This window comes from Chiloscyllium plagiosum, chromosome 37 (assembly GCF_004010195.1).
Source record: "Chiloscyllium plagiosum isolate BGI_BamShark_2017 chromosome 37, ASM401019v2, whole genome shotgun sequence".
Lineage (NCBI taxonomy): Eukaryota > Metazoa > Chordata > Chondrichthyes > Orectolobiformes > Hemiscylliidae > Chiloscyllium > Chiloscyllium plagiosum.
Window position 1 is genome coordinate 1939556 of NC_057746.1, and position 10203 is coordinate 1949758.

Consider the following 10203-nt stretch of genomic DNA (forward strand, 5'->3'; position numbering starts at 1 on the left):
TCCGTGATTAAGAAAGCGAATGCAATGTGTTGTCATTTATCGCAAGAGGGTTGGAATATAAAAGCACCGTTGTGCTACTGAGACTTTATAAAGCTCTGGTTAGGCCCCGTTTGGAGTACTGTGTTCAGTTTTGGGCCCCACACCTCAGGAGGGACATACTGGCACTGGAGCGTGTCCAGTGGAGATTCACATGGATGATCCCTGGAATGGTAGGTCTAACATACGAGGAACGGCTGAGGATCCTGGGATTGTACTCATTGGAGTTTAGAAGGTTAATGGCAGATCTAATAGAAACTTACAAGATAATACATGGCTTGGAAAGGGTGTACACTAAGAAATTGTTTCCGTTAGGCGAGGAGACTAGGACCTGTGGGCACAGCCATAGAATTAGAGGGGGTCAATTCAGAACAGAAATGCGGAGACATTTCTTCAGCCAGAGAGTGGTGGGCCTGTGGAATTCATTGCCGCGGAGTGCAGTGGAGGCCGGGACGCCAAATATCTTCAAGGCAGAAATTGATAAATTCTTGATGTCACAAGGAATTAAGGGCTACGGGGAGAATGCAGGTAAGTGGAGTTGAAATGCCCATCGGCCATGATTAAATGGCGGAGTGGACTCGATGGGCTGAATGGCCTTACTTCCACTCCTATGTCTTATGGTCTTATGGTCTTATGGAAAATAATTTCTTTAAAATCTTTAGTCTGGCTCCCAACTCCGATGGTCAGAAATGACACCGAACCTTAGTTGTACAAGTTATACAAATTGCAAGAATTTAAGCGATCACAAATCTGTTACAGTGTCAATAACAACACTGTAATTACCTGCAAACTGGTGATCACGTTTATCTATGGTGTTCAGTTTCAGTTTGGCACAGAAAGGATTGAGATAAATTAGTTTCACACCAAAATGACATTTAACACTGACAGCACAGGGCAGGGGGTCTTTGATGAGGTGAATAGTCACTGTCAGGTAGACTGTAAATAGAATGGGCACTATCACACTGCCTTGTTTGACACTAGTGGATTTTGAATGTTTGTTTTCAGATCTCACACTTATTACAGTTACAGTCACATCACTTCATCATGAAGCTCTTGCAGGATTGGACCGAACTTTCTTTGACATCCAAATCATCGGAGCACAGTCTACACAACCTTGTGATTTACTGACTCAAATACTTTGGTCACATTGAGGAACATAATGAACAATTCCTGGTCTTGCTCTCAACATTTTCCTTGCCTTTCCCCAGTACAAAGACCATGCCAGAGGTTCCTTTGGCAGCTTGAAACTCAAGTCAAAGTTCTAAGGGCTGTCTGTATCACTTGATCCATGATGGGGGCTGTTGATGATATACTGATCATCGACTTGTTCAATCAGTGATGAAAACACAGCTAGCACCATGAAATCACAAGACCCAACCATGAGTCCACAAACATTGCACTCATGTCAATCCTCAATGATGCCACGGAAGCTTCAGTGGAGACTTCACATTGACAGGGTTACTTTCCTGTGTGGATCCTCTGATGGACCAGAAGGTAAGATGACCTGGAGAATGATTTGCCACACACCTCGCACGTGAATGGTTTCTCCCCCGTGTGAATTTTCTGATGTGTGAGGAGATTAGAGGATCGGTAGAATGCAGCCCCGCACACCTCACATCTGAAAGGTTTCTCCCCTGTATGAATCCTCTGGTGTCTCAGCAGCCTTGCTGATATTGGAAAAGCTTCATCACACACCTCACACTTAAAGGGTTTCTCACCTGTGTGGAGCCTCTGGTGGGCCATTAAGCCTGATGACCGTGTGAAAGCTTTGTCACATACCTCGCATTTGAAAAGTTTCTGCCCTGTGTGCATACGTTGGTGTACACGGAGGTACGAGAATCGTGTGAATGATTTGTCACATACTTCACATGTAAATGGCTTCAGCCCAGTGTGGATGCGCTGATGTGCACGAAGGCCAGAGGACTGTGAGAATGATTTCTCACACACCTCACATGTGAAGGGTTTCTCCCCTGTGTGAATAGGTTGGTGTTCAAGGAGAGCCCATGACAACGAGAATGATTTATTGCACACCTCGCATGTGAATGGCTTCTCTCCAGTGTGAATGCGTTGGTGTGAGCGAAGATGGGATGACTGTGAGAAATACTTGTTGCATATCTCACAATTGTACGGTTTCTCCCCTGTATGGATGCGTTGGTGTGAGCGGAGATGTGAAGACTGTGCGAATGATTTGTTGCACACTTCGCAAAGGAATGGTTTCTCCCCTGTGTGAATGCGGTGATGCATCAGAAGGGTTGATGATTGTGCAAAGGCTTTGGCACACACCTCACACTTAAATGGTTTTTCTTCCATGTTGCTGTACTACACATAATCTTGTGTGTTAGAGGATTACATGAGCCTGTGGAGTCCTCCTCATACACCTCACACTTGAATAGTCTTTCATCTATAGGACTGAATCACTTGTTCATGAGGCTTGATGAGTGATTGAAGCTCTCACCACACTTGGAGCCACTAACACTTCTTCCTAGCCTCACCCTGACCGATCACTCACAGCCAAACCTGCTTAAAGTTTCGTTCTGATGGAAGGCTCCACACCACCGACCAGGTTCAGATCCGACGATATGTCAAAGCTGGCGAAAGTGGGTACTGCAGATGCTGGAGATTAGAGTCAAGATTAGAAAGCTGCTCTGACCCGACCGGTTTCCAAATGATAGTCTCACTGCCCAATCTTCTCTGTGTTGAGCAACGCTGCTAAGAGACTGGATGTCTTCCCACAGTTGTGCAGTTGCTCCTTGGGTGATGGTCAGGATCTATCCGCAGTGTCTATCCTCTCGGTATTCTCTGGTGTAGTACAGTGCAACCCTTCTGTAAAACAGGAAAAGGAAACATGAAGTCCTCCAACTCCCTCTCCTCTTTTGCTGAAGGGGGTGTTCCACAGTAAGTGCCAGTCTGCCTGTATGGGAGGGGATCAAATCCAAATCCCTTCTTTCCCCTCACTTGATTGTCACACACCCTCTGTTTCCAGCAGGGACACTGGATAGTGACCAAGAGCAGACAATGTGGCTCCTTTCTTTCCTCCACCAGAACCCCAGCTACAACAAAAGCATTGGAAAAGACCATTGGGCTGAGTGTAAAACGGGCCATAAATTTATGAGTAGCTTGAATCAAGTTGGTTAGGACCAGTTAATTCAACTGAGATTTTGAAATTTCTCCCTTGTTTTCCAGATTTCCCTGCAGGGCAGGAGGGGTTGGTGATGCTGTTTAATTCACAGGTTTTAAGCTTTTTATTTATAGCAAACTCTCACATTCTTTTTAGGTTTATTAGGGCAGGATTCAGGACTACAAGGTCAGGCAGTTATAAACTGAGGGGGCCTGTGGTAGTTGGTTAGCGTCTGTGATGCCAAAGGCTTGTCTGGTGACCTCACTGTGATTTTGACCTTGTTTGGCTAGTCCCACACCAGAAGCTCCACTGTAGCTGACTGAAGGGTTCTGGTCTATCCTGGGATATTAGTTACAAAGCACTCACTCATACTGAACGTCCTAAATACAGCTATCAGCCATAGCAACTGGACAACACTATCAAATCTACCCCCAGGCTTCTGGAAAAGGCTGAAGCCTTCAAGTAAAATTTTTAAAGAATTAAAATATAATTCAATGAATATATTACCAGGTATGGAGGCTGAATTACTATGGTGCTGGATTAACAATACAGAAATCGAGAGTTCAAATCCACCCACGGAAAGTTACAAACACAGTGAGAAATGGGTGATTTGCCCAACTGGTCCACGCTGATGTTTATGCTTGAGTTTATATACGAGTATGTATGTGTGTGTATATTACATAAGCTTCCTCTCACCCTCTTCCTCTCACCCCTGTCAGCAAATCCTTCTGTTCCTTTCTCCCTCACGTGCTTTTCTACTTTCCCCTTAAAGGCATCTCTGCTCTTCACCTCAACTACTGCACGTTATGAAGGGGATTTTAATTAATTTTGGAATTTATCAAAATAAAAGTAACAATAATGAACAATCACTTCAAAATCCCATAATAAGAGGAAAATCAGAGAGTCCTGGAGAATCCTGACATTGTAAGATGAAGGTGATCTCAGGCCAGTGTAATCTGTAAAGTCTCTCTTACCAAGGTCTGAGGACAGCTACACTATAGGTCAAGTAGCAGTGATACTCACTGAATCGTATCAATCTGGAAACTCTCATTTTCCTCCATCACCATTCCTGGGAATGTCCCATCCAATTGTCAGGTGGGGAAGACCTCAATATAGACTCCATGGAAAACTAGCATTCCCCCTCTCAACTAATAAATGAGTACTTCACTATGTTCTTCATTACAAGAGATGTAGGCGAAGGACAGATTCCTAAACTGGTGTCCATGAGGTTCAGTGAGCCATCAGCAGCAGCAGGAATGTATTCCACCACAATCTCACAGCCCAGCACAGCCCTCATTCCAGGATTACAATTACCAGTAGACAGACAGGTCAGGAGGAACACTGGGGTTACTTCAGAGTCAAGGTTTGAACTTAGCACATGCACTGCAAAAGGCTACATGCGGACTAAACACCAAAAGTAACAGTAATAAACAAAACTAAACAGCTCCACAACCAACAGATCAGAACAAAGCTCTGACATCCTACCACATTTCGTTGAGAATTGTGGATAACCACAGGAGAAGGCAGCTCCATGAGCACACCTCCATTCACGAGCATGGAGCCCAGCACATGAGAGTGAGACATAACTGTAAAGGGTCTTCAGGCAAAAATGTGGAAAGGATGATCAAACCTGCCCTCTCCTGAGCAGCTGGGAGAACTTCCCTCCAGACCACTCCAATCCGCTCCTCCTACAGTTGAGAAGATGTAAGTTAGGAGTCTGTTGTGAACGTAAATTTTGTAAGATCACTATGCATTAAAATTTCTTTCCAAATAAAGGAGGCATGATGGCTTAGTGGTTCACACTGCTGCCTCACAGCGCCAGGGATCCAGTTTCGATTCCAACCTCAGGCGACTATCTGTGTGGAGTTTGCATATTCTCTCTGTGTCTGCGTGGATTTCTGCCTGGTTTTCTCCCACAGTCCAAAGAAGCGCAGGTTAGGTGGATTGCCCATGCTAAATTACCCATAGTGTTCAGGGATGTGTCGGTTAGGTGCATTAGCCCTGGGAAATGCAGGGTCGCAGGGATGAAGTAGAGGATGGGTCTGGGTGGGATGCTCTTTGGAGGTTGGTGTGGACTTGTTGGGCTGATTGGCCAGTTTACGTACTGTGGGGATCCTATAAAATACCCTCAAAAGAGCAACTTGTATGGAAGTTATAAAACTCTGCCCAGCAACAGGCCAGGTGGCCTGGTTACTGTGGGGACAGGATTGAAATTGCTGAATAAGATGCAAAATGATCACACTCCAAAAACGAGGGCAAGAGCAATTAGTGCCAATGGGATAGACTTTTTGTCTTCGAAATTACAGACAGACAGAGAGGGGGAGAGAGAGAGAGAGAGGTCTGAGAGAGAAAAACCAAGGACAACAGCCAGTATGGTGAACAGAGGGGAGACTGTGATCTTCCTGAGGACTGCCAGGCAGAATGTGGGAGTGTCTCTGATTGAAGTTACCAAATAGGATCATTGCATATCAAACAGCATATGCATCAAGTGTTAGACAGAGCTAAGCAATCCCACAACCAATGGATCAGATCTAAGCTCTGCAATTCTGCGACATCAGTTGTGACTGATGGTTGACATTTAAACTGGACGAAGGGGCTCCACAAATATTACTGTCCTCAATGATGGAACAGCCCAACATATCAGAGCAAAAGATAAGGCGAGGAGAAAGTGAGGACTGCAGATGTTAGAGATTAGAGTCGAGAGTGTGGTGCTGGAAAAGCACAGCAGGACAGGTAGCATCTGAAGAGCAGGAGAATCGATGTTTCGGGCAAAAGCCCTTCATCAGGAATGAGGCTTGTGGGCCTCGGGACTGAGAGATAAATGGGAGGGGGTAGTGGGCTGGGGGGAAGATAGCTGCAAATGCAATAGATAGATGAAGGTGGCAGAGAAGGTGATAGGTTGGAGAGGAGGGTTGAGGGGAGAGATGGAAAAGACGATGGACAGGTCAAGAGGGCGGTACCAAGTTGGAGGCTTGGGACTGGGATAAGGTGGGGGGTAGGGGAAATGGGGAAACTGGTGAAATAACATTAATCCCGTGTGGTTGCAGAGTCCCAAGGCGGAAGACAAGGCGTTTTTCCTCCAGGCAGTGGGTGGTTAGGGTTTGGCAATGGAGGAGGCCCACGACCTGCATATCCTTGGTGAAGTGGGAGGGGGGAGTTGAAATGTTAGGCCACAGGGCGGTGGGGTTGGTTGGTGTGGGTGTCCCAGAGTTGTCCTCTGAAATGATCCGCAACTTAGTGTCCTGTCTCCCCGAGGCAGAGCAGACCACGCTTAACTGTACCTACCTCCACAAATGTCCTCTGTTGCACCCAGTGTGGTCTCCTCTTAATCACCACATAATCACAGTGGCTACAAGAGCAGGTCAGAAGCTAGGAATACTATGGTGAGTAACTCACCTCTTGACTCCCCAAAGTCTGTCCACCATCTACAAAGCACAAGTCAGGAGAGTGATGGAATACTCCCCAGTTGCCTGAATGGGTGCAGCTCCAGCAACACTCAAGAACCTTAACTGGCACTGCATCCACAAGCATCCACCCCCTTCACAACCAATGCTTAGTAACAGCAGTGTGTCCTATTTATAAGATGCACTGCAGAAATTCACAAAGACCTATAGAAGATCAAGGGCAGCCGAAGCATTGGAACACCACTACCTGCAAGTTCCTGTCCAAGTCACTCACCATCCTGACATGGAAATATACCACCTTTCCTTCACTGTGACTGGGTCAAGATACTAGAATTCCCTCCCTAATGCTATTGTGAGTCAACCTATAGCACATGGGCTGCAGCAGTTTGATTTGAAAATATACTGCTGTTCCTTCACAGTCATTGGGTCAAAATCCTGGAATTCCCTCCTTACTGGCATTGTGGGACAACCCACAGCAAGTAGACTGCAGCGATTCAAGAAAACAGCTCACCACCACCTTCTCAAGGGCAAATGGGGATGAACTATCAATGCTGGCCAGCCAGCGACACCCAAGTCCCACAAATGAATAAAAAAAAGTTCAATAAGGCAACTCAACATAATGGGTGGCACAATGGCTCACAACGCCAGGGACCTGGGTTCGATTCAAGACTCGGGTGACTGCCTGTGTGGAGTTTGCACATTCTCCCTATGTCTGTGTGGGTTTCCTCTGGGTGCTCTAGTTTACTCCCACAATCCAAAGATGTGCAGGTCAGCTGAATTGGTCATGTTAAACTGCCAATAGTGTTAGGTGCATTAGTCAGGGGTAAATATAAGGTAGGGGAATGGGTCTGGGTGGGTTATTCTTCGGAGGGTTGGTATGGACTTGGGCCAAATGGCCTGTTTCCATACTTTAGGGAATCCAATTTAATCATTTTTACTAGAGAAGGCAATAAATGCTTGCCAGCCAGCAATGCCCACATCCCCCTAGTGAATGTAAAAGAAAGAGGCACACCCTGCAATAATCTAAAGACTCTAGAAGATTCTTCCTGTTGAGGCTAAGAAGGATTCACTGGATGAGACCTCAGTTTTGGCAATCATAGAATCATAGAGATGTACAGCATGGAAACAGACCTTTCAGTCCAACCCGTCCATGCCGACCAGATATCCTAACCCAATCTAGTCCCACCTGCCAGCACCCGGCCCATATCCCTCCAAACCCTTCCTATTCATATACCCATCCAAATGCCTCTTAAATGTTGAAATTGTACCAGCCTCTGAAAACTAAAAGTGATTCAAAGTGATGATTCAGTGAAACCAGTCTAGGAAGGTAACAGCACAGTAGCAATGTCACTGGACTAATAATCCACGACCTAAACTAATGCCCCAGGGATGTGAGCTCATTTCAGATGGTGAAATGTGAATTCAGTTAAAAGTCTGGAATTCAAAAGCTGGTCTAATGATGGCTATGTATTGATTGTAGCAACCTATCTAGCTGAGTAATGTCCTTTACAGAAGGAAGTCTGTCCTGCATCGACTCCAGACTGACAGTGGCATGGTTGAATAATACTACACTCTGAAATGACCTCCTGGCTCAGTTCAAGGCAGTTAAGTCTGGCCTAGCCAGTAATTCCCACATCCCAGGAATGAAAAGAATAAAGAAAAGGATATGAAGAGAAATGAACCTGTTGGAAGATAAAGATGACATTACCTTGCTACCACGTTACTTTTACAGAGAGCAGGATGTGAAGTGTAACTGTGGCAATGAAGTGTCCAATTGTGTTAAAGCAGCAAGATTTATTCTGTAGTTTAGTGTATTAGTTGCCTACTAGTATTACTCAGTTTGTTTCTGCAAAATTTGTTGGATTGACAGAGTAAAAGTCTTAAAATATGAAATCATATCCTGCAATTTTTAAAATTGGCAACAAGGGATTCAAATCTCTTTCAAAGGTTTTCACTCTCTATAAACATTTTACAATCCCTCTATCACCTGGTTGTTTGTGGGAGATTGTTGTGCACACCTCAGCTGCCAGGTTTCTGACATTACAACAGTGACCACTGGCTGTTGACTTTGGAAATCAAATAGTCTTTTTTTCTTTTCTGAGGCAGTTACAGAGACAGGGTTGTCCAAGGACAGGCAACATCCAGATCCAAACATACAGAAAGAGCTGACCATTCATAGACCACAGCATAATAACCAGCTCCCAACACACACACACAACTCAACAAAAGGAAATCAATAAGAATCCTCAGATATTCTACACCTCCCAGATAATTACATCTCACCTCCTCATTCATTTTCAGGAATAAGCCATCGACAAAACTCAGCCTGGAACTCAAGAGGGAACTGCTTCCAATAAACACACTCAATATCCAACACACAGCTCCAGTCACACAGTTCAGCATAAAGCACCGAGTAAACAGCTCTCTCAGCTGGATCTTCTCACACAGCATAAGGGACATTTCCACCCCTGACTGCCCACAGGATAGTCAGACTGCCTGAAGATTGGTGTGGATATTATGGGATACAATTTGTATAAAAGCTGCTCCTTCACTCACCATCTCCTCACTTGGTTTTCAGTCCCTATAGGAAGTGAACCAGCTCTGGAAGAGGAAGAGGAGACAATGTCCAGAGTGGGTGGGCTCTCTGATTGACGTCTCTCACAGTCAATCCAAATATTTCTGGAACAACATGAGTTTCCAGAAACTTGGGAAACTGACCGGGAAATGGAGGTGACTTTGAGCAGCAGATCAGGTGGGGATTTAAACTTGTCACTGTCCCATCTGAATAAAACCTCACTTATTGCAGCTGCTGTCTCAGTTCCCCTGGTAAATGTTTGACAGAGATTTCCAGTGTGGGAATGGTATTCTTCATCCTCACGAACTTTCAAAGTGACATCATCAGTGTGGGATGTGTATCCTCGGATGTGTTTAACAAGATCAGAAGAGGAAGACGCCACAATATGCAAGGCACCGATGGCGTGCAGTGGTGGGATCAGTGTATGTACAGCAAGGCGGGACACAGCCAAGACATGTTTCTTGGATAAGAATAGCGCAGAGAGAGCGTATGGGAAATGTGTAGAGAATGATATGAGTTCAGGGCTTGGGCTGGGGGAAGCATTAATGGATGTTTGTCTAGAGGGATTAGTGGAAGGAGGAAGAGGCAGAGGCAACGAAGTGGATTGTTTCAATCTTATTTCCCTGAGCAAAGAGCTCAACAACCAGGCAGACGAGGTTTAAAGTAAACGATAGAAGGAAGGCAGAGTAGTCGAGGAGTAATTCTTTCACCCAGAGGATGGTGAGGATCTGGAAGTCACTGTCTGAAAGGGTGATTAAGGCAAAACCTGTCAACATATTTTTTTTAAAATACTGATATGAATTTGAAGGAATAACAGTTCCACAATTATAATGGGGATGAAATAACTTCTCCACATTGACACTGTCCCATCAAGCATTCACAGAAAAGGGAGAACACAGATTAGACACATAGACAAGTTTCATCTCAACTGTTCTTGGGTGTTGGGTTAACCCAGGTCACTCATATGTGGATCAGGATGAAGACTGTCCTGTATCACTGACTTTAATGTAATTGGATAGTGGAGAAAGTGAGGTCTGCAGATGCTGGAGATCAGAGCTGAAAATGTGTTG

General features: G+C 45.1%; 2 protein-coding genes across 4 annotated transcripts in view; one reads left to right on the top strand and one right to left on the bottom strand.

Moving 5' to 3' along the window:
• Window positions 1–9148, bottom strand: part of LOC122541625 (zinc finger protein 271-like) — a 16014-nt gene extending 6866 nt beyond the window's left edge. Inside the window, exons 1-3 of one of the 3 annotated variants that reach the window (XR_006309629.1) lie at window positions 9115–9136; window positions 4640–4842; window positions 820–2859 (exon numbers count right to left, since the gene is read on the bottom strand). Coding sequence is in view for 2 of the 3 variants with exons in the window: in XM_043678532.1 (XP_043534467.1) it covers window positions 1495–2346 (852 nt within the window). In the remaining variant the exon portion in view is untranslated. Of the gene's footprint in view, window positions 1–621; window positions 2860–4639; window positions 4843–9114 lie in introns of those variants that run through there. The other 2 variants (XM_043678532.1, XM_043678533.1) reach the window with 2 other exon arrangements.
• The window catches only part of LOC122541196 (zinc finger protein 271-like), a 64547-nt gene that overhangs the window by 32582 nt on the left and 21762 nt on the right, over window positions 1–10203 (top strand). The gene's annotated exons all lie outside the window — the stretch shown is intronic.